The 26,179-nt window shown below is 39.1% G+C and overlaps 1 protein-coding gene across 1 annotated transcript in view; it reads right to left on the reverse strand.

The window, feature by feature from the left end:
- Nucleotides 1–315: 315 nt before the first annotated feature.
- LOC308284614 (epidermal retinol dehydrogenase 2-like) overlaps nucleotides 316–26,179 on the reverse strand; it is a 32,823-nt gene continuing 6,959 nt past the window's right edge. Inside the window, exons 4-7 of the mRNA XM_080725293.1 lie at nucleotides 25,717–25,816; nucleotides 23,537–23,681; nucleotides 14,730–14,855; nucleotides 316–4,585 (exon numbers count right to left, since the gene is read on the reverse strand). Of these exons, the coding sequence (XP_080581419.1) occupies nucleotides 4,489–4,585; nucleotides 14,730–14,855; nucleotides 23,537–23,681; nucleotides 25,717–25,816 (468 nt within the window). The 3' untranslated portion in view covers nucleotides 316–4,488. The remainder of the gene's footprint in view (nucleotides 4,586–14,729; nucleotides 14,856–23,536; nucleotides 23,682–25,716; nucleotides 25,817–26,179) is intronic.

A 26,179-nucleotide genomic window follows, 5' to 3' on the forward strand; every position in this document is an offset into this window, starting at 1 on the left:
ATGAAGGTTGCACACATTTCTCAATTAAAATAATTTAATTCAATCATTACACCCACGTGTTTTGGTAATATGCCAATACATGTATTGCCATGACAACAGTTTATGAAGATTTTCCACAAACAATCAAATGGAAAGTATCTTTTCGAAAACAAAACCTTTTGTTGGGTGTGCATTCCCCAATAACCGTTGTCAGAGCACTTGGTGCAGTATCCATTATCATAGCTTGGAGGCATGATGTCATGTTTGAAGTCAATCGGTTGGAACTCTTATGTGCGGAAAAAGTCAGACGCACAAACAGATTCTGTCAATCAAATATATTAGTCATCAAGATGTTTTTTATTCCAGATTAATACAATAGTTCTCTGACTGGGTCTACAATGAGAACATTCTGTTACACATCAAGACAAATCAAAGCACACTAACAAGTTAAATCAAAAGCAAACTCACATGGGTCACAAACACGAGAAAATATTTAGCGCAAATGTGGCCTGGCAAATCTGCCCACACTACAGCATAACATATGAATATAAAATCTCATACTGGCATACTGGTTATAACATATAAGTGCTATATGATATATGTAATATGACATCTTGAATTATAACAGATGATACACTCACATTACTTAAAGTAGTAATAATGTTCTAAAATCATATGGCTCCTGCAACTCTACATTTAAATTACATTATCTGCTTTAGTTGTGTTTTCCCAATGATGCCTGCAGGGGGCATTCTCAATGTCAATCTCTACTGACTCTTTACATCATTACTGTTACAGCCATCTCTTAAAGGTGATACACCATGAAATTTCACTTTTCCTATTTTAAAACCTTTTTTTGGGGTCCCACTAGCACCTTCTATCCTCACAAAGTCCCATTTCTGACCGTTGTGTCTTTCTCTGGTTTTGAGAAGGTGAAGGTTAAAAGTATCCCACGGGTTCTCAAAACAGGCTGTTCAGATTTGCTGCCGATTGTGACGTCATCTGCCGATTGTGACGTCATCACAAAAAAAAAAAAAAAAATCAAAAAGATTTTTTTTTTTCAAAAAAAATTTTTTTTTTCAAAAAGATTTTTGGGGGGGTGGCGCAGTTCAGGCCAAAGGTGGTACTGCAGCTGAAATGCTCTGAGAGCCATTCAAAAATGAGAGAGGCTCTCTATTCAGGAGTGGTAATTTAGCCTCAAACCTTTTGAAAAACGTTTTTGGGACATAAACAATATGACATAAATACTTTTTAAATGCATGGTGTATCACCTTTAAAATAAACACCTTTAGTGTATTATCACTGCCAATGCTGTTGTGTGAAAACTTCAATTTGATTTGTTTTTACATTTTAAAACAGGGCTTAAGAAAGTGTTATCACCATTACCATTCAAAAGCTTACATTCACTTATTTTAGATCTACGTGATCAGCGGCCAGCAACAACAAACTAACATGTTTGGTGTGGACAGCACGCATGAAACAAAATGTACAGTACTTCATTCTGACATAAACTATATAAATATTAAAGGTGGACCAATAACATCTTTTATCCAATTAACATTATGCAGAAAGAGTGGTAAAACTTGCACCTTTTTGCTCAGCATTTATTCTGCCTGCTTACCTTTGAACATGCTTTCAGTCAACAATGCAACAGTTTACAGTTTCTGCATTTAGCAGACGTTCATATATCAAAAGCAGTCAGACAAAGTGAAACTTGTTTTCTTTCAGCAAAAAGCAAAGCATTTCTAAATAAAAACTTAATTGATTTGAATAGTTTCATTATCTCTGATAGAACATTTATCCTGATCATGAGATACTTTACTCTAGTCTTTTGTGTTTTTAGTAATAATCCTAGCCTTCAATACAAGACCAAAAACTCTCTCAAACTTGCTTTCCCCTGCCCTGGCCTGACCCTTCTATGCTAAAGATGCTGACAAAAATGAGGGATTTTACTAAGACTGGACTTGACTAGGCACAGTTAACTGAGATTTCCTCACTAGAAAATTGAAACGTCTGTGGCATACAGGACAGGCTCTTTGTAGCATTGTCTGTTAGGTGGAATGTTTAGAAATTCACTGAATACTATGACAGGCTTGAGTCATCTGTAGCCACCAACAGCTTCATATGGCTTAGTATAAAAATGCTTTCTTAGAATCGCTTTCATTGGGGTCCAGTGTTCCTGAGCTTAACCAGTTGGCCCTGAATGTGTGTTTTTGTTTTTGTTTTTGTGTGTGTGTGTGTGTGTGTGTGTGTGTGTGTGTGTGTGTGTGTGTGTGTGTGTGTGTGTGTGTGTGTGTGTGTGTGTGTGTGTGTGTGTGTTTGTTTGGTGGTTCTAGTGTATTATGTGTGAAATGGCTAAACAAAAATAACTAAGAATTACAAAAATCTCCATACAAGTACATCATTGACTCTAAAGACGTTTTAGACCATGACTTCCAGTTATGAACGAAAGATGAAAAGGGGAATGTCACTCATTTTCATCGTTCAAGTCTTCTAATTACTGTACTATCTGTACAATAAATACTGCATTAGTGAAGATTCATTATTGTCTACCCAAATCAGAAACTAAAGTGACATGTTGACTTAACAACTTAATCTACTGTACAGAGTGTGTGTATTGTAATGTAAAATGAATGCATTTGAAAGGTCATCAGAGTTGAGTTTGACAATTATAAATGTTGCTCTGTCACAAATATTGACTTAAATATCCTACAACAAAAGAAGAAAACATGCATTTTGAAATTAAGTGTATCCCTCCTTTTGCTTCACACCACCTTCATAAATGTACAAGTACAAATGTACAGCTGGAAAACATCACTTTTGTTCAAAAAAACTATTCCTTCATACCTCCAAATCCACACAATATCGCCATTAAAAAGCTACGCTAAGAGGCTGAAAGCAATCACTATTTATGTTTTAGTGGACTTTGCGCTGTTGTTTTATCATAATGTGTACACATTTTAAGATAACATTTTGGAATGCATGAGGGCACTCATTATTTCAAAGTTAAGTCAATGGTCACCAAAAAAACAATAATTTGGTATTATTATGATGATAAAACTGTCCAGTAGTAATCGGCTACCTTTGGAGGGTGTTATGTATACATGTTTTTTTTTGTTGTTGTTGTTCTTAGCTACATATTCTATTATCTGTATTTTCTGATGCCAGCTGTAGATGCAAATTGATTAAGAATGACTACAGAAATGTGTGAATACAATCCAGTCTTATTAGTGTCCCCCACTAGAAATATGCAAATGAAGTAATAGTGATATTTTACAGGCAGAGCCATAACTTAATTGATAAGGCATACAATATACATAGTAGCCGTGATGTGAACACACTGGTATGTTAACTACCAAAAAACAACAACAAAAAAACAGAGGCACGGGTATGTACAAGACCCTGTGTCACAATCTGTCAAAGCTATAATTCTTAAACTTAAAAAAGGCATCTGTGACCCTTTTATATTTTATACGTTAGGATATTCAAAAATAGATATACATGCTCACAGTGCGTGACTTTGTGCCGCTCACACAAGCTTACACATCTGTTATTTTTGAACATTTTTGAAGAAAAAAAAAGTGTGAGAACTCCTGATTTTTTAGGCATTTGTAGAATCGACCTCAAGTATTCATGGGTTATGGCCCATTTATCCTGTTTTTAATATTTTTTATTTTGGGGCTATAATTTATCAAAGTATGAAGGATAGTTGTGCACACATCTAAACCTCAGAAGGCCAGCTGCTGGATAAAAAAGTTGTACATTAAAGGAAGACTTATTCAAGTATGAAACCTAAAGAATTTGGGCACTTGGCTAGTGGCCACATATTCAGCTGGTTTGCAAATAAAAGCTATTACTCTCTATAGTTAGACATGAAATTACAATTAGAATCACACATGAAATGCTACAATTTGTAATATTGTAATACATTATAAACTCTAGTAGATCAACAATAAAATAGGCACTCATAATAATCTCATTCAAGTGTAAGCCATTGAAATGACAGAGGAAACAAACAATAAGATTGAGAACTTGGTTGAAAATACTGAAGGGATACACTGACATTTTGAAAGTTTGTCACACTTCAATTGGTATTTGTGAACAAAAGGTTAATTCTCTTTCAGCAGCACAAAAACTGAAAATAATAAATGATGAAATGAAGACCGTAGCATTTAGCTAAATTGTCTGTGTTTGGGGTGGATATAACTTTTTAGATTAAAATATAGAAAACAGACTAATTCAAAATGTCAATGCATTTTTTGGCAGCCTTTTTGCCATTTTGAACCTACTATGTGCCTTGTACTTGTGTTTTTACAACACAAAACCTATTGAACATCCCATGTTAGAAGCCTTCATCTCACACAAATTGTTGTCTGTGCTTTGAGTTTGCATTGGGAACCTGTTTTTCTCATGACTGGAGTTGACCTCTATTAGAGAACACCAATTTTCTTAACTGCTCCAGGTCTTTCACCTCCCCTCTTTCCTTCCACTGCTCCTCGACTGTCCCCTTCACAGCTGTTTTTTGTCACGTCCTCTGAATGTGTCCATGAGGTTGAACGCTCCCAGGTACTGACCCAGCAATATGCCCTGTTTCTGGGGTAGGACACTGTCAACAAACAAACAAACACAGAGGACAACAGTTAGCAGGGTCTTACTGTATGTGCTGCCCCAGGACAGTGCCCATTCTAAAATATAAAATAAAAACATTTGAGAAAGATGGTTAAGAGTGACCGTGTTCCCGCTACCATATAATAGAGAAACATGAAATGTGAGCCATGTTTAGAAAGTGGTCTTTCCAGAAAGGTTCCCACAAAACTGACAATGAAGAGCTGGAAGAAATGTTCGTGCAGCTATTGTTAAACTAAAGTAAAGCATCATTTAAATGTATATTACACAAATTAAAGATTAGGTTTACGTTAGACAAAGTGAAGTATCAAGCCTAATATTAAGAGTTTAGCTTGAAAGCTTACTGTGTCAGTTAATCCCATTAACTGACACAGGTTGGGCATGTTTACATTATTTATGAACATATATATTTAGGTTTAAACAGGGTCCAAATGATTAGCATGACTCTGATACAAGGGGTGGGATAATATGAGTAACTTCAGATCCTTAATATTTGCATATCGTGAGGGGGTGGCGGGAAGGGCGCGGGCCGTGGTCGTGTCATATGTGGAAAGGACACGTCTACACGTCCAGACAGACACGGATAAGCTGTGACGTTTCTCATTGTCAACTGCGACTAAAGGTCGCAGTTTTTTGTGTTCCCTAAAACAGTAGTTCTCAAAGTGGTTGTCCAGGGATCCTCAGGGTTCCTTGAGGGGGATCCAATTTCTTCCAAATGGACCCATGAGGTCTGTAACTCTGAAGGTACAAATGGAACCAAATGGACCCATAAGGTTGGACCCATAAGGTTCCTCTTGACTTGCAATGATACGTAGCTTGCGAGGTGAGTTCTGGCAGATACACTTAGATTAGAAGTTCACACTGTGCTGCCCTATGTGGGTGTATTCAGTATTGAGCAAGACCCACACGTCATTCACTGACGTGGCAATCAGCTGACCAATTAGGTGGGTATTTAAGGTCACCTGAGCCTGTGCTCATCCTGCGTTCCTCTGAGCATGCCTCTGGTTGTGAGGCTTTGTTTGCTCCCACCGCCACCCCAGCACCACCAGTGGGCTCTGCCATTAATTCTGTACCCCATGGGGGGGTTATTAGATATATATTTATATATAGATCTCCCTGCTCTTAATGGTTAAAGGTGGTTTTCTAATTGTGCTGAGCAGGGAGAAAAAGTGTAGCAGAGCCTGAACGCCAAGATTAAATATTACATACACTTGCATTCACATGTTACAATAATAAATGTTACAATAATAAAATATATTGGTTCATTAATTCTGTATTGGTTCATTCTATATTGGTTCATTCTAATCGTGAGTTCTGACAGAACTGTCTGTTATGGGGGTCTTTAAATAAAAAGGTTTGAGAACAACTGCCCTAAAATGTACAACTAAAAAAGGCCATTAGGTTTATGAATTGCTGAACAATGAGATGTAAATGATTTGCACTAAAGGGAAACAGCTTTTATTGATAAACAAGGAGAAATGAATCAACAATGGGAATGTAGTCAATAATTAGTGCAAATGAATGGGAGTGCATTTAATAATGGGTGAAAATACTCTTTGTATATTTGAACCACTTATCTATACCAACCTGTGGTATACAGTATGGCATACCACTGTCTGGAAAAAAAATCTGTTAATATTCATTGCCTCTTACATCACCCACTGCTTAGTGCTTACCAGCCTTGGATGACAAACCTTTCTCCCATAAACAATGACTGTACTCTAGTGGTGAACAGAGCTGAAGGCGGAACAATACGACGCATTATTAAAACCTCACATCACAAAGGCTTGTATGAAGTCCCAACACAGGCGACAGGCAAGACCCACAATATGCATTTGTTAAGGTGGTTGTTCACATGATAAGAAGCTTTCCAATACGGAATAATGTGTCTGCCTGTCCTTAGCTAAAAACATGAACAAGACATCTTCATAATTTGCTCTTATCAAAGGTAATTAAAGGGTGAAGTAACTCTGCTTTAATAATGAGTAAGAAGCCTGTAGAAAAGTTGCATTCAATGTCTTGCCTAAGATAATGATTTTATATCATACCACTTAGTCAAGTGAGGTCAACTGATGGGTCATTCCTTCAGTGTCAACACGTACTGTACTCTCCTTCCACTCAGTGCAGTGTGGTACCTTTATGCTATAGAGCAGTTGCCTTTATTGTTTTAAATTATTTCAAAACATTTTCCAAAAACATTCCCCAAAAGCTAGTAAGTAATTTAATAAATAAATAAATAAAATCTAAGAAATTCCATGAATTAGAAAACTTAAGTTTAAGAAGTAGTGAAAATGGCTAATCTACAAGCTCACAACATGGCGCAAAGCAAAGCGTTGTGAGCTTGTAGATCTGTTTTCACTAGTTTGTGTCCAGGGCAAACGTCTACTTTCTCTTTTGGGTCACAGGCTAAAAAATGTGGGAACCGCTGGTAAGAGGCTCTCTCTCTGTCCTACTTCAGAGACTCCCTGAATCGGGTTATGTAGAAATCAGCCTGATGGTGGTGCTAAATGGACAGATCCATGTTGATGACATGACTCTAGACATACTGTGTACCACTTTGCGTGATTTTAGAGCAAAATCTGTAGGAGCAGTGTCCAAAAATCCTGTTTTGCAGGGTGTTCCAACTGTATGTGCCGGGCTGCATCTTAAATGTGACTACTGTACATTATGTTGTTTGTTCATTGTGAATGGTATTCCCTGGTTCATCTGAGGCTTTGTGTACATTTGTGCTGATATTCCCTTAATGAGGATTCACAAATAAAAAACATTTCAGTTCCAGTCAGAGCACTGTCAGGAAATAACTCATTTAGAATGATATGAATATTCCAGTCTGTTTTTGCATCTTAAGACTATGGATAAGTTTGCCTTGCTGTCCGGTCTGATATTTTCATGAGAGACCACTGTTGCCCTATATTGTCCCTGCTTGCCCAAGGCAAGGCGGAGACTATGTTTATGGAACAATGGGTGTCCTTGCCCTGGGCTACAGTATGTGTATGTATGTAGATTTGGGTTACTGGACTGTCACCTGCCCAAATTGTCCTGCACATCTACAGTACATAAATACACCTTCACTACCTGCCCTGGTGGAGACCTGTCCTCCGATTAGCATATTTTTCTAGTTAGTTAAATTAATCCTCTTGAAAAATTAATTCTCCAAGCATGGCTTGACTACCTGCCCCGGTGTGCACATCTCTCTCACATTTTCATTATTCTCCATCTATCATTTCTTCATTCTCTCCATTCATTTCATTCTTGATCTATGTATCAATTATTTCTCCCATCTGCCTATACCTCCTTTAATTGTGCCCTTCATTCCACCCATCCATCCATCCATCCATCATTGTGTGTGCTATAGTGAGTAATAGCTTGTCCTCCATCACCCAGTTTGGCAAGCAGCTTCAAAAGGTCAGAACAATGGCCGTTTAACTGGCAAAGTGTCTGGTAGAGCTGACAAACCTACCTGCCAACAAAGCCAATCCTGCTACAGTGTTGAGCTCATATTTGGCTGGGGTTAAGCTGACAGAACGGCCTGTGGGGAACTTTCCCTCTTTTTTCCCCCTCCCAGTATAATAATCAGCAAAGTCACATTAGCAACACAGACAATATCAAAGGAGGAGGTTGGAAGGAGGAAGAGTTCAGTTCCTATACGATGTGGCAGTAGAAGATCCACAAGGTTCTTATCTCTGGGCAATACATATTGTTGTTGTTGGGTGGAAACATGTTGTCCAAAACCTTCCATTTTAGTTTAACTCATTGAGTGCCAATCCCGAACTAGTTCGGCTTTATTATCGTATCGCAGAGTGCCGATCCCGAACAAGTTCGGCTTTAAAAAAAAAAAAAAAAAAAAAAAATTTTTTTTTTGGACCCCATCAAATCTAGTGAACATGATTTCAATCGCGATTTTGCATGTTCCACCCCCATACAACCCCATCTAACATACAGGGCAGCCATGTTTGTTTACATAACATGTAAAACATAATGGCGATTATCTCAAGAATGCCTGAACGGATTTCCAATCGGATTTTTTTGTTTGAAAGCTGTGAACAAACTGCACAAATCCACTCCAATGCAATCCAGGATTGCATTGGATTTTTTAGAGCTCATTCTTCTCTGTTTTTTTCCCATGCATGAGGTGTGCAAGGTTTAATCATGGCTAAGTTGACGAAAATAAGGCTTCTAAAATGCTTGGTAGCCAATAGCTAACTTCAAGCTAACTTCATCCTCTTCCTGTACATGCACAAAGGAAAGTGTTCAGGCAAGTCATGGCTGCAGGGCTTCTGCATATACCAGCATATCTCTATGGGATTTTCTAAGGCCACTGGGCGCCCTCTAGTGGTGAAAGGGGTGGCACTAAATGAGTTAAAAACGATTAGTGAAAATAGACGATCTACAAGCACACAACGCCTCACATCGCAAAGCGTTGTGTGCTTGTAGAACTGGTATTTTCACGCAGTGAGTATGTGCATGAAATTTCACGGAAATCTCACAATATTCATGATTTGAGCCATTTTAATGAAAACGGAGCACCCAGAAAACTTTGGAAGCCAATCTTGGCCGATCAGGATGGAATATAAAAAATCTGAAAGTTTTACCCGTTTTATTTAATGATTATAGGGATACTGTGTAGTATGTACCGATTTGCGGATTTTTGGAGAATCTGTAGGAGTAGTCTGTCTGCAATAAAGTACAGTAGACATGTCGGACTAGTATCGCCTACATCGATCTATATCTGTAGACTTTCAAGTCTCCTTCATCTGGAATTTCCGGTTCAATTTAATGGATTATTGTATTGTATGCAATGCATTTATATGTATATTTTAGTCTACATTAGCCATGCTAAACGACAATGATTTAAATGATCATGGTTTAAAATAAAATCTAAGTATCACTGCAGCTTTGCAGGGCTGGGAATTTCATTACGGGTTTACTATTACGGTTAAATGAGTTCTCCATAAATGGCTTCCTGCACACGCCGCTATTCTCCCTCAGCAATTTTAGCATGGCTCGTTTTTTTGTATTGACTATACGACTGTGTCGCATGATGAAAATACAGATCTACAAGCTTACATGTGTCATGTGGCTAGCTTGTTGATCAGCTATGTTCGGCAAGTGACACCATCATATGACAGAGTATAATTGAGACAAATGTAAACAAATGCTGTGCCGACCCATCTATAAAATATAACGAATCTTTATTAAACAACTCTTTCAAAACTTGATAATTATAGACAGACCTATGAATAACATAACAGTTTACGTGCAGCCAACTGCCTTAGATAAAAAGTAACAACAGGAAAGCACCATGGCAGAAGAGAAAAGCACCATGGCAGAGAAAATTAACAAGAAAGCGCCATGGCGGAGAATTAACTTGTGTTATTCCTATCCTCTTCAGACAGTTCAAGCAGTGTTGGTGAAAATAAACATCTCTTTCCAAAAGCCAGAAGAAACCAGAGATAATTTCTTTAATCTGCACTATGGCATGAAAGTGCTTACCTGAAGCTGCATAATTAAGGACATATTTTATTGACAAAGTTTACTTAAAGGGGCACTCCACCACTTTTCAACCTATGTTCATATAATTGGTCCTCACTCAAAAATTGCTTTTTTTTTTTCTCTCAAAGGAGGGCTGTGGGAAGGTCAGAAACCCATTGTCTTGTGACATCATCGATTGCCAATCCAGCTTATAGAAACTGCAGGCTTTCTATTCCTGAAAAGTTGCAATTTTAAAGTGGAAGCCATTGTTCTCGCGATAATACAAATCTAAATATTGTTTTCAAAAATATTGATTAATTTTTTTTTTTGGAAAATGATGATGTCACAAGACGATGGATTTTGAACTTCCCACAGCTCTCCTAGGAGACTTGGACTGAGTAGAAAGAAATTGTGATATTTTATCATGAACATTAGTGAGGACCTATTATATGAAGACAGGTTGAAAAGTGGTGAACTACTCCTTTAAGCAAAATAAGTTCCCTTTGAGCAGTAACTGGCAGATAAAATGAAAAGGGAAGATGAAAAGACGGCCTATTGTCATTGTGTATACAAATGCAACATGCCAATCATTCTCAATCTCTCTTTCTCTTATCTGTTGGATCTCACAGAAACGTCTGCTAAATGCAGCTCCAAGATTTGTAGCTTCACGACATGACAGCGCCAAGAGGCGCTCTCTATGTGTGTCTGGCAAAGGGAACGAATAGTAAAGGTAAAACAACGTGCAATCTCTGTTACATGGTGGACTTTCCCTCCAAGCCAACGATAAAAAGTGACTTTTCATGATAAAGTGCTTTTATAAAAACAGCCATAGGCCGTTACAGTGCGTCATGACAACACCACAACCACCACCACCCAAACAGTGCACTCCACAGGTAAAATTCTACAGGGCCATTCTGAGCTGAAGAGGACAGCTAAAAACAGACTGTGTGTGAGAGCTAGCACCAGTAAAGTTGGCATGTGTATACCTACAGTACACACACCAGTATACAAACCAGTGAGTGCTTGTGTTCATGTGTTTATGTATGTCAGTGAAAATTTGAGAGGCATGTGTGTGTTAGTGCAGTTTGCGGTGGCGGCTGGGATTAGCATGGTCGCTGTCTATATTTTCAAAGACGCCCAGGTAAATGCCATACAGGGTGGTCAGCTTCCAGTTCAGACAGCTACAAAACAAAGAGAGGAAGAGGACAGAATCCTGAGGACTTAACTGAGAAGATCACATTCAATCAAGCGAACAAAATGTATACACATTTCGGGTTGATTGTCTCTTCAACAAATTACACTATATTAGGCCTACGTTGTTGTATGATGAATAGTGATAATAGCTAGCTCTGGTATTTTGGAATTTTGTTTTAAATGTATGGACTTTTACCTATAATCACATGCCCAAAATAGGGACGATATGTTGAAAGTGGTTAACCCATTTAGACCTAAGTCCGCCTGGAAAAAAGCCTTAAAAACCTATGGCCGATTGGAAAAATACCCCTAAAACCTGAGATTTTATGGAAAACTTCACAGAGGTGTCAACGTCTACTAAAACATGTATTTCTCAGCCTCTGTAGCAGCTAGAAACAAAATTTCAAAACTGTTTGATAGCTTACACCTTTGGCTTTCGTGGGAAATTATGTGTCATGGTCCAGACCTTTATCATTTTTTTAAAAAAAATCTGCAAACTCAAAGATTTTAATAAATCTTATAAAACGTCTAATAAAAAATACATTTCTCAGCCTATGTAGCACATAGAAACATAATTAGCAAATATTTGAGACCTTACACCATAGGCCTTACAACATATAGGCCACCATTTGACAAGAAACAACAAGCACCAAAACTTTCAATATTTCAATTCTAGTTACCAAAACCTTCTATTGAATATTTCAATTCTAGTTGTTAGCTCCATGTAACGGTAAATCTGGCGAGCGACATTTGTCATTATTATTATATGTGCGTGTGTGTGTGTGCGCCAGTGTATGTGATTGAATGAACCATATCATCATAATCATTTTATAAGTGTTATTACCTCCAGATAGCTGCGAATCTGTTGTTCTGGAGTTTGGGGTTGACTAGCTGTTCGGCTAACATGTTGGTCTCTGAAACTAGCCGTGTCAAAGTGCGTCCGTGAAAAGTTATCCAATTCCAGTCCTCATGAAATCCATGAAACACTTCTTCATCATCGTCGTTGTTTTCAAACATATCACGTAACAATGCCAATTCCAGCGGGTCCGGTTTGCCTTCGCTCAACGCTTCTTCCATTTCGCCGCTATGAGAAGCTGCACTGGGATTCTCAGACAAAAAAAAAAAAAAAAAAAAATCCCAGAATGCTTTGCGGTAGTCAGGGAAGCATACGTCATCGCCTCCTGATGCATTTCATTGGCCACGAGACCAGAAGAGGGTAAAAACTACAGGAAACACATTTTGCGTTCCCAGTCTGAATGGATAAACAGCATTTTGCGTTCCCGGCCTGAAAGGTAGAAACGCATTTTGCGTTCCCGGTCTAAATGGGTTAAAGGACCTCACAGTGAACTCTCGATATGCTGACGTGTTTACTACTGCCATATGCAAATTCCCCTTCACCCCAGCCTCCACCACTGCATCGGTTCTACTCTACATGCATACTTATTGGATTTCACCCCACAACCGACACAGTCCTGGGTGGATGGGTGTTGAAGCTAGCAGAGAGACCACTATTGCTACAGGCAATACACAAACATGATGTGTGTGAAATACCAATAACAATCATTTAGCACTGTTTGGTTATTTTATATCGCATTCTTAAGCCAATAATATGATGACCAGCGGAGATTATTCAGTAGGAGACTCAATTAGTCATGACTGAGCAGTCATCTAATTATTGGATTAGTAATGTGACAAAAACTAAAATATTGCCATGAATTCAAAGCTTCATGGTGTGTGTAATTGATAGAAAATAAGTCACTTTGGGGGTGAATTACTCTTTTAAAACCGTAATTTTATCAACTAAGTATTAATTACTAAGCACTCCAAGATTTACTTACAGGGTTTTGGGCAACATGATAAAAGAAATATTTTTTTTGATAATTATTTTTCATAAGATAATGAATCTCAGATTTCCCCAGTAGATATATCTGGCCAGTGACTTACAGTACCATGACAGCTCAACATGCCCCTAAAGCACTGACATGCACACACCTGACTTTTTATCAAGTTGCCATCTCATCTGTTATTTCACAGCCTCGGGAGAAAAACAAGGAATTTTCCTAGTAACGTAATTAACATACGTGTAAAACAAACCCTGCAGTACCATATTTTGAAGTGTTTAAGTGTGTGTGTGTGTGTACTGGAGGTGGGGGCGAAGTGAAGCGCTGCTCCACTAGTTCAGAGCTGCACGTGCGCACATGCGTCTACCTCGCGTAGGCAAAAAAACAACCAGTCACGGTTTTCTCACCTCGCTTACAAGTGTGTCAAGATTAACATAGGAATGATCATTCCTGGCTGGATCATGAATTCATTGCATGTCAATGTGTGATCTGTCCTGCTAAGTAGACAACTGTAGGTGTGGGCATACTGTCAGATGTTCTGTCTGAAACAGTCCAAAGAGAACATTTGGATAACAGTGGCTGATTGATTCATGAACTAATTACATTGTAGAAGTGAGTTCTGCTAGGTAAATGCCATGACAACACTAAATTATCCCCATTATGCAAGCAGTAAATAGAATAGAGTATATTGCGGGTTAATAAATAGACCTACATTAAAGAGGTCGTTTCAATAGGCTATCGCTCACATGTATGGACGTGCATGTGACATAGCTCTCCACTAGTTAAAAGATCCACAGACAGTACACCCATGGTGTATAAGACGCATATTGGGCCTTTAACATAACTATTTATGGGCCCTCAGTTTGAGGACCTTTGCAAAATCTTTTTTATCATTCTGGTCTGAGGACAATTTTGTAGTAGCCCTGACTAAAGTCATTGAAACTACTGAATCACTTTTCTGTTTTACATAATCATATCGTGCACCTGAACCAGTACAGAGTGCTTTTACATAACAGTCATGCTTTACACCAACACCAGTGCTTGTAAAAAAGCCATGAAAGTGGGCACATGCAGAGGGGGTTAAGTTATGAGGGTCATATTTATGTCTGAGCTAACCTGCGACTCTGAGCAGGTCATGACCTGTAGGTCCACATGTGGTGTTTAGATAAGTAGAGGCTGCAGGAATTTGACCCCCTGTTACACATGTATACACATATTAGGAGAAAGGGTTTTCTACAAGGTCTGGGTGCAAAACTCCTAATGGTTTTGTTACTTTTAATCGTTGCATCATTTACATTTGCTATGTATATTAAAATAATCTAAAACAATATTTGATTCACATCACTAAATAAATCCCAAAATTGGGAGAAGCGAGGGAGTGATACAGAGAATTGAAAAAGTACAGTTTCCTGCACAGGTTCATAGCCAAGTAGTCTTTTGCTAAGAAACATGTTACGTGACGAATGACGTAGAAAAAAGAGGTGATGAGACAGTGAGGAACAGAAACGTGAGAGAGAAAGACCGCAGAGAGTGAAAAGGGGAGAGAGAGTGTCACATACAGGTAGGAAGCGAGATAAACAACACAGGGTCTGAGATGAAGAGACATTATATACTAACCTCTTAAGTCCAGCGATGACGTACATGCTCTTTGGCAGCAGTAGATAGATTTGGTCCGTTAGGACAGCCTGGATTATCTTTTTAGCAACGTAATTCGGGTCTAGGATTGGCAGCACGTGTGGCCATCTGATGAAAGAAATATATATACAGTATTTATAACAAAATAAGAGACATTATAATTGAGAGTAAATGAGGGGTAATTAATACTTTGTAATACAACTGTGCCTCTAACAAAAAATATATCATACATTATGTTCTTCTTCCAATAATAAATTAGGCTTTACAGAGCAACAGTATTAATGGTTTGTTTCCAAAGTCACCATCCACCTTTTGTAACTTTCAATAAATGCTCACTCAAACATGCCTTGTATTGAACAGGGAATCAGTCATTTACAAACAAGGACCTCAGAAGTAGGCTATTTTCCCTTCTTCAATTAAACTATCCAGAGAAGGTCCATTAACCAGGGTGATTTTCTGTCTGCATGGGTCATTAAGACAGACCCAGAGCACCTCAATTAAACAGACAGCGAAACTCAAACAATTAATACTAGATACCCAAAATATGAATAGGCTCCACTAATGAAGCCACAACACAGAGCTGTTGGGGTCACACCAGCTCTTACTACAGGTACAAGAATATTTGGGAAATATGGATGGAAAAATATTAAGAGTTTTATAAACCAATATTCCGTCTCTCTCCATATTATTGCAGTCCTCCCCCATATCTTAACTAAAGAAATGTTCATATCATTGATTAAAATATATTTATGTTATTGGAGAATATGATACATTGGGTACATGCTAGCGGGTATCCAAATCTGTATTTTTAGTGGATACGCGTGTGTGTGAACAGAAAGTGACTTTTGTCTTACACCACAAACTGACGTTAGGACATGATGTCATACACAACACACGTAAGAATGGGTGAAAGAGAAATTAAGTGAAACAAAAGACTGGTGTCTGATGTATGCCTGAGGCACTGTTTTAAACATGTGTATTACACATTTAGCATGTGTCTTCTCTCACACACAAACACCTGCCATAATCTGCTTCATTTGCATTCTCCCTGCTACACAAAGGATGTTTTTAAGATTGGGATCCTGTCTGTGTCTGTCCGTCTCAGTGACTGTGGGAACTGTGCAACGTGTGCCCAAGTGAACAGTTGAAGGTTTCATTTCATCTTCCCTCTAGACACAGACACAATAACTCCTGCGACTAGAAACCTCTGTGGCTGAAGAAAAGGAAGTCAAAGCCAATGTGACTAATTCTCGAAACATGCTTACGATCATAATTATCTTCAAGCACTTGTGCGAGCGTTTCCACAAGAGTAGTCTGATTCATCATCTTAGCTGAATGCGTTTGTTGGTACACACAAAACTCATGTCTTCTCTGAGAAAACATTTATTCTTTATGCCAAATTCATTACAGTATTGACACAGAATGTTTCAGTACCCAACATTTGTCAAAGTCAAAATAAATAAAAAAAATGGCCTGTTCAATCATCTATTGCTTGTACCTGAGGATGGATAATTGAGCTTATATACATTCATAAGTTCATATAAGCTATATGAAGGCTGATTTATATAGCCACCCACCCACCCACCCACCCACCCACCCACCCACACACACACACACACACACACACACACACACACACACACACACACACACACACACACACACACACACACACACACACACACACACACACACACACACACACACACACACACACACACACACACACACACACACACACACACACACACACACACACACACACACACACACACACACACACACACACACACACAGAATCGCAAGGCTGATTTGTTTATTTTTGGAAGACCCTACAGGATTTCAAGGGTAGTGGGAGTGTTTTTGTTTAAACTCGGAAAACATCAGTTTACTTGATACTGCCGAATCAAGAAAACATGTACTATTTCACCATACAGGACAGGACACGATGTTATGTATTTAACATTGGTAACATTGGATTCACAAACACATATCGTTTCTTGAGATGCAAGATTACATTCCCCCAAAATGTGTATTTTGGGTGACCCTGGTTCCTTTGACTATGTTGTAAAACGGCTCTAATGTTGGGACATGAACATATAGTGAGTGCAGAACTCTTTCTGCCCACCGTGAATGTTTGGTTTAGTCAACTTGGTCAGGTTGCAGCTCTGGAAAAAGCAGACTTATTAACAAAGGGGATTGGACAACTACCTGTTAAAATGGGAGGAGGGGGCACCGTCTAAATATGAACAGAGCAGACTCTTGTCTGAACTGTACTTTTCTTCATTTGAATAACCCATCGCCTTATTATTCACATGTTATTTCTTTGTTTTTGTTCCCTATGTTATATTCTGTGTTTCTTTATCGGCTTTATTGGTTTCCTTCTTTTACATTGTTGCAAAAGTCCTTGCTTTAACTTGTGTATTGAAAAAAACAATGAAAATATTAATAATAATAAAAACATTGGAATATGTTATATATTTAAATAATACTTGAGTATTTATAATTTATAGCCCGACTTTTGCAAATGTGTACTAAGAATTGTCTGACTACTAACAAGGATAAGATCAAATTAAATGGATAAAAAAAAGCCCAGAAATGCTTTGCAGACCATTTATGCTATCGTCTCTGACAGTCATTTTCCCTCCCTTTCCTTTCATCCTCACTTTCACCACCTTCTCCCACTCCCTTTCCTCTCCCGTAAACATACATTGCATTTTGCAATCCACCCATCCTCTTTCAGTCTTCAATACCTATCGCTCTCCTTCCTCCACCTGTACCCCCCCCCATATCTGATTTCTTTCCCTGTCTCCACCCCCCACATTGGCATTCCCATTACTTCTGCCCAAGCCATTCCTCACTTACCACCTCTTTTCACCAATCACATTTATTTTCCTCTTCCATGTCTTTGTTCTTCCGTCCGCACTGCCGTTCCTTTCCCTTTACTCTTCCTCCTCTTAAAACCATTTTAAAGCATCTTTGGGCTATTGGCTGACATGGCTGGGCTATAAAACTCAACAGCTACTGTAAGGTGGCCTAATGGACTTTCTTTCAATAGGTACACACGCACACAAACCCATAACTCACACACACACAAACCCATAAAAAGCCATAGTATAGGGAGCTATTATCACAGAGCCTTCTTGATAATCTACTACTAAACAGCCCTTCACAGCAGTGATGATGACTCAGTAAGAAATGAAAAGGGGGAAAGAGAAAGGAGTGACAGTGGGGAAGGGGGGGGGGGGGATGAACTGAGAGGAAACAGGGGGAGAGAAGAGACAACGAGAGAGTCAGTGAGAGGAGAGGAAAAGTGATAAAGGGTCAAACTCAAATACAAAAGTGACAAATATACATTACACACAAGCATACAAACATACCGACAGAAAAAACAATGCAAGTCCATCACAGCAAATTGGTTTGTTTGAAGAGAAGCCAGGTTGATTGAGATGATAATAGTCAATTCACCATGAGTCATGCTGGCACTACAATCATAATAGGCAGGGCAAAGCGTGTAAAAACCTGATTAAAGGGTGCACCAAACTTTTCTCGATTGATTCTTATGTATTTCTTCCTGTAGAATCCATTTCTGCAATATACATTTTTATATCGCGCATAATTAATGAGATAATTAGCATGTTTGACTAATTATGCTAATTATCTCATTAATTATGCACAATACAACAATATACTTTGCAGAAATGGATTCTACGGGAAGAATTACATAAAGATCAACTGAGAAAAGTTTGTTAAACCCCTTTATCAATTTTTGATGAATTCTTTCCCGTTCTTTCTGCCCATGTGTCAAATTATTTGTAACATGGGTGGAAATGACAGGACAAACCCTATTTAAAAAATGATAAAAGGGTTTACCAAACTTTTCTCTGTTGATTCTTATGTATTTTTTCCTGTAGAATCCATTTCTGCAATATACATTTTTGTATTGTGCATCATTAATGAGTTAATTAGCATATTTGAAGCATATTTGACATATGAGGGGAAATAACAGGAAAAACCTGTAACAATTTCATAAAAGGGTTTAACAAACTTTTCTCAGTTGATCCTTATGTATTTTTTCCTGTACAATCCATTTCTGCAATATACATTTTTGTATTGTGTATCGTTAATGAGTTAATTAGCATATTTGACATATGAGGGGAAATAACAGGAAAAACCTATAACAATTTGATAAAAGGCTTTAACAAACTTTTCTCAGTTGATCCTTATGTATTTTTTCCTGTACAATCCATTTCTGCTATATGTACATTTTTGTATTGTGCATATTTAATGAGATCATTTGCATATTTGACACATGGGCTTTAATAATTGTATAATAAATATGCGTATGGATAATTTGGCTGTAGGCAGACAAAATTATGCCATTAGGCCACAGAATATTTACATTTGATCAAAATGAATCTATTTTTATATCCCTAGTGGAGGACCCCCGCCACTGCAGAGAACATTAAATGCTGTAACTCGGGCTAGGAGCAACCGGGAGAGCTGGGGCCGGTACCCACGCGTCCGCCTCGGCGGTGCGGAGACAGCCCTGCGCACCACCTAGCGGCAGACCACCGCCACTGCAACCCGCTAAAAAAGCCTGTAACTCAGCCCCAGCGACCGGGGTGACCTGACGGTCGCTTATCTCCCGATTAGGGAGTCTTACTGGTTAAAAGTCATCTGAGTATTCACTCTCTCTATCTGATGCATCTGGATCACTGCTGATTACAAACTCAGTGTCAGACTCTGATGTGGAAGAAGGCATTTCTGAAGTACATATAGATTCATTTTCAGAGGATGTAGCATCTTTTATTTTCCGCCTCTTTTTAGCAGGTTGACTCTTTGGTTTCCTTCTTTGACTTTCCAGGCTCTCATCGTTGCTCTCATCATCAGCTTCCTCCCCGCACTTTGATTTCCTGGGAGGTTTTCTGCTCAGGCTTGGTGGAAACTGTTTGCAAGTGAACCAAACTGGGACAAGACTGGCAACAGACAGACAATGTTCTTGTCCCAGTTTGGACCGTCAGGTCACCCCAGTCGCTGGGGGGCTGAGTTATGGGCTTTTTAGGGGGCTGCAGTGGCAGCGGTCAGGGCTCTATGCAGGGCTGTCTCCGCGCCGCCGAGGCGGACGCGTGGGTACTGGCCCCGGCTCTCCCGGTCGCTCCTAGCCCGAGTTACAGCATTTTATGTGCGCTGCAGTGGCGGGGGTCCTCCACTAGGGATATAAAAATAGATTCATTTTGATCAAATATAAATATTCTGTGGCCTAATTGCATAATTGTGTCTGCCTACAGCCAAATTATCCATACGCATATGTATTATACAATTATTAAAGCCCATGTGTCAAATATGCAAATTATCTCCTTAAATATGCACAATACAAACATGTACATAGCAGAAATGGATTGTACAGGAAAAAATACATAAGGATCAACTGAGAAAAGTTTGTTAAAGCCTTTTATCAATTTGTTATAGGTTTTTCCTGTTATTTCCGCTCATATGTCAAATATGCTAATTAACTCATTAACGATACACAATACAAAAATGTATATTGCAGAAATGGATTCTACAGGAAAAAATACATATGGATCAACTGAGAAAAGTTTGTTAAACCCTTTTATCAAATTGTTATAGGTTTTTTGTGTTATTTCCCCTCATATGTCAAATATGCTTCAAATATGCTAATTAACTCATTAATGATGCACAATACAAAAATGTATATTGCAGAAATGGATTCTACAGGAAAAAATACATAAGTATCAACAGAGAAAAGTTTGGTAAACCCTTTTATCATTTTTTAAATAGGGTTTGTCCTGTCATTTCCACCCATGTTACAAATAATTTGACCCATGGGCAGAAAGAACGGGAAAGAATTCATCAAAAATTGATAAAGGGGTTTACCAAACTTTTCTCAGTGGATCTTTATGTAATTCTTCCCGTAGAATCCATTTCTGCAAAGTATATTGTTGAATTGTGCATAATTAATGAGATAATTAGCATAATTAGTCAAAAATGCTAATTATCTCATTAATTATGCACGATATAAAAATGTATATTGCAGAAATGGATTCTACAGGAAAAAATACATAAGAATCAATTGAGAAAGGTTTGGTGCACCCTTTAATCAGGTTTTTACACGCTTTGCCCTGCCTATAATTGTATTGACTCAGTGGGCAGTGGGCACAGAGGCAATATACCAGTCCATCAAGTTCTTCTAACGCCAGGGCTCCACTGCAGCCATCTGGCGCCGCATCAGCATCAACGCTGGGAATATTCCCTTTCTAATCAATGAAGGGTGCTCCATTGCCGACGTTGCGCTGCGTTCGATGCTGGCTTTGGGCGCCCAATTCACCCCGGTTCATTTTTTGACGCCGTCTTTCTCTCCTATATTACAATTGGCTAATGGGAGCCGGTGTGTGGGTGGAACATGGCCACGTCACTATGACTCAGATGTAAACATAATAAAATAAAAAATAAAACATCAGATACGCCCATATCAGGCCTGTGTTCTACCGTGATACACAGCAAACGTAGTATGCGTATGCCCTCGTGAAAACTCCAAAGGATACGCTGCAGGGGGAGGGGCTGGGGGGAACAAGAATGTGGAATTCATTTACTTTTTTGTGTAAATGTTGCGTACCGTCTAGCGTCTATTCTCTCGTGAACAGACTTATCTATCAGACTTAAAAAAGAGAGGGCGTTTCCCGTTAGCCAGATTGCATACCGTCTGATGTGAAGGAATGTGTGGCTATTTTCTTGCTTGAGGTGATAAGGAATGGCCACGGGCCATATAGTTCCGAAGCAATTCATACATTAACTCATATAGTGCCAATCCCGAGAAGACTCGTGAAAAGTACTCAGAGTACCCGGAGTGCCAATCCCGAGTATACTCGTGAAAAGTAATATATTACTGTAACGGCGGATACATTACCGAGTACAATGGCCGGAGGTCCGGAGACGAAATCCGTCGCTGATTTCGCATCATCACGGCTCCACAAGCACAAAATAGTCCCATCCATAACATTGAGGTGGACGGGGGATCTCATCTTTAAAATCTCAGTGAATGCCAGCCATTTTGTTTAATTTTACCTTTTTATGGGGGCCAAAATCATATTTTGTACTTTAATTACATATATAAATCTATGCTTCTATCGAAAGCCACACTACCCCTCTTACAAAGGAAAACATGTATATTTATATATATATATATATCCTATCATTAGATTTGGGCTTCAATAGAACATGTGTAAGATGACATAGATCACATTGATATATACTGTTATTTATGACTGCTGTTTGTGATCTAGAGTGCTATGGCCTTTGAAAACCACCAGGTGGTGTTCTCCTACTATCTGATCACACATCAGAAGAAGGAAGAAGAACGTCCATTTTGATTTGGTCCGGGCCTTGTTTGTTTACATCAGTGCCAGGCCTTTTAGCTAACATGCTATAACACTTCAGAGCCCTTGATCGCTATCAAGGGATTCCAGCCGTGCCTAATGGATGGCACGACTGGAATCGCGTGATTTTTTCGAGTTTTCTGAATACTTATAGTTCGTCTGGGAAGCACGGAAAGTGTATAAACGAACGTGTATAGCTAACGCTAAAGTGGCCGGAACCAATGTTCGGTTATACCGGTTTCCCGTCGGACTGTGTTACACTGGTGCTACAGTCAAATCGGCCGTATCGCTCCGTTCACAGAGGCTCACGGCTAACTTCTAGAGCGATTTTTTTTTAATTAAAATGATGTCATGAAAGATAAAACGTTTGATTTATTAAAAAGACGTAAAAGACGTTTATGGCACTGGGTGAGTTAATGTCCATTATCTCAAAACTACACTTTAGAAGCGCAGATGGCAATAGATGCTCGGTTATGTTACACATATATAAAAGCTCCGGTCCGCCATTACACAACTCCACGTGGACAAGGATCGGTTCCGGCGCAGGACGCGATGGCGTCAGACCGGAAGTGTTTGCGCTGTGGACTTCTGGCCTTCAAAATAAGATAACGGGGGTGATGCCAACCTGAGACTGGCATCGTGGACTTTATAATCCGTTAATTTCATGGGCACTAAATGAGTTAACTTAACAATAGACCTGAAACCTCCCAGGCTGACTTTATACAAATTGCGCGCCGTCGCACAGTATGAAATGCAAGGTAACTAACATTCTAGATTCAGTCTACTGCTGACTCTTGCATTGATTGAAGATGGGACCACAACCACCGCAAATCTCAAAGCAATCTCTTGAGTTTTGCCTCGGGACCAACTACAATACTACAATTCATGCATTTTCCAAGAAAACCCATGAAATTATAGTATGCCCTAAAAAATTAAAAGAAGACAACACTGGCCCATATGGTATATAGGCATGTACTAATGACATCAGGTATCTCCATGTAGGAGCGTAAAAGGGACACAGGTAAACTGACAGGTACAGACCCCCGCGTTGCCTCAAATGGTGTTAGCTTGTCAGTTGCCACCATTGGTGTGTGAATGTGGGAACTGAGGAGGCTGGTGTTGAATGAATGGACCATTGTAAAGCGCTAGAGTTCGCAACTTGCTTAGAAAAGCGCTATAAAAATGCAATCCATTATTATTATTATTACTACAGAGATCTCCATATATGGGCACAAAAGGGGACAGACGGGTAAAACGGGTACTCTGAGCAAACATGCTGAAGTAGCCAAGTAGCCAGAACCCCTCAGAAATGATCAAAATCACATTAAAAGCATTATGCAATAATTTCCACTTTAGCCATATATTTTTGTGAAATCCAGTGTGGTGACCTACTTGGTTTGGGCACCGTCGAACATGCCAGTGTTGATGAAATAGGGGCAGACAATGGTGGTTTTTACTCCAGTTTTCCCCGTTGCCAGGAGCTCCAGGCCTACAGACTCGGCAAAACCCACCGCAGCAAACTTACTGGCACAGTAGTCTGAAGGAGGGTGGGGTTTAAAGGTCACAGGAAGGACAATAAAATACAAGTTTAAAAGGTGTATTCAAAGCAAGATTCATGCTTCGAATCATTTAACTTTTTTGCTTAATCTAGACGAGACTTAAATCATCCTATCATACATTTTTCATACATAGAATGTTACATAACATGCAAACAAACACACATGAATGAAAACAAGTTGTGTGGTAGTCAGGGAAGCTGGAACCATGACATCTCTGAGGATTCCTGCAGGTCCTTGTTTTGTCGATTAAGTAGCTGATTTAAAAAGAAGCATGAGCAAAGACACTTCTTACGGTTCTCGAGACACAAACTACAGACAGGACACTTATGATTTTCATAAAATAATTCTGTCACTCTGCGTCTCGCTCTCCGCACACGCACACACAGAGAGAGAAAGAGCGCACGTGTTCAGTGTTTTCATAATAACGCCAATAGTGCTGATGCGCGACTTTATCAACATATTCAAGTGAGATGCGTTGGTTTTATAGACTATTATTTAACAGCAATATTAATATAGCTACCAATATGTATGACCTGACCTGAATTTACTCACAGAATAACAGGTCTACTCATACGCTCGGGAAGGCATCGCCGAGCGACGACATCTTCTCGCAATGCCTTTCACACACGATTTCTTTCCGATCTTGCAAAATGGATCAATTCAGGGGTTTTGACGGCGAGTGCCAAAAATAAAAAAGGTCCCGACAGCATTAGTGTACAGGCCCTTAGTCATAGTTTAGACAAACCTTTCAACCCATTCCCGTTTGAATTATAGAACAGACCCTGTACAGAAATATATCTGTCCACTGCTGTACTCCCATAACATTTCATGCCGTATTATTTCCTGGACTCAACATTACATTTAAGAGGTTGTATTTATTTAATTCAATGGCACAGGCAAACCTTTGGCTTACAGCCTGTCAGGGCAGGGTAAAAGGGTGGCTCAGAGATAGTGAATCAACCTCACCCACTATCTGTCCCTCCTGATTTGGGTGAAAGGCCAACAGGGTTCTGCAGAGTGAAGGTCTATTAAATATTAATCTCCTCTACTCAAGGCCAGAACAATCTGGCAACAGCAGTTCTTAGCTCTCGCTGATGGAACGTTAATGAAGCTACCCCCCCCCCCCCCCATATTAGCAGGCTTGAGAAGCTCAGTTAGACACTGTATTGCAGAAAACTCATCATGAAGCCTACTTTTCTGCACACAATTGTAATACCTGCTAATAGAAGTTATGTACTGTCATTTCAAAATCTCTCACTTTTCTGATGCTTATCAACCGTTACAATCCTATAATCTCATATGGTAGTTGGGACTGTTTGGGGGACAATACTCCAGCTACATGGAAAGGGTTCACTGAAAACAGTACTAACTTGACTTTTGTACAGTGATCAAAGACCACACAAATAAACCCAGACAGGGTTGAGAAATCGTTTCCTCTTCCTATAATGCTTTGGTCATACTCTGTGAATACCGACCAAATTACACAACAACATAGATTGTTTAGTGCAGTGGTTCTCAACCTTTTCTGGTCGCGACCCCCAAAATAATCATATCTGAACTGGAGACCCCAAGTAAAATTATTTTTTGTATAACACGGTTCTATTGTGAAAATAGCAGATCTACATAGCAGATCTACATGCTCACAACTGAGCATGTAGATCTGCTATTTTCACAATTCTTGCCTTTAGAGGTATTAAAACGTCCTAAATTGTCACTTTTATATACCCTCTATACACTTACATTTTATGTTGGATTTGTTTACTGTTGAGTAAGAAAACAATGTTGCACATTAAGTTAATTATCTGGGGACCCCCCAAAATAATTTGGCGACCCCCCTGGGGGTCCCGACCCACAGGTTGAGAACCACTGGTTTAGTGGAGGGCATGGAGGGCATCACACACACACACTCACACTCACACACACAATTATGGCAAAGGAAGTACAAAAAATGCAGTGAAATACAGGAAAAGTAACCCATCCAAACACAGAAAGATGTCGTAACAAACTACACACCTGCCAATCCGTTGACTCCTATGAGTCCTGCTGTGCTTGCGATGCTGACCAAGTGGCCATGGTTGTTGGCTATCATGGCTGGCAGGAAGGCCTTGTAGGTCTGAGGAGAGAAAGAAAATATCAGATTCTTTTTTCTCCCAAAAGACTAAACCTAGCAGTTTCATTCTATAGAGAGAGATGCTTGTTCTTTTGAAGAACACATGCAGCCATGAATGAAACATAACATTATCTAGGGTTCAGTTGTGAGTGAGAACTGGAGGGAAAATGTATTAAATCAAGCATTACTTTAAAGATGGTCTGATGACTTTGCACAGTGTTAAATTCAAAGTGAGGTCTGACTGGATAGTTAGACCCTTTATAAGACTATGATGGTCCTGAAAACCTACCGTTAACAAATTATATTGTACCATTTTAATGGAGCACCTAAAATACAAAGGTTGGCTAGTGGAAAAATGGGTTTGTG

The sequence above is a fragment of the Nannobrachium achirus genome (genome assembly GCF_963921795.1).
Source record: "Nannobrachium achirus genome assembly, chromosome: 5".
In the NCBI taxonomy this organism is placed as follows: domain Eukaryota; kingdom Metazoa; phylum Chordata; class Actinopteri; order Myctophiformes; family Myctophidae; genus Nannobrachium; species Nannobrachium achirus.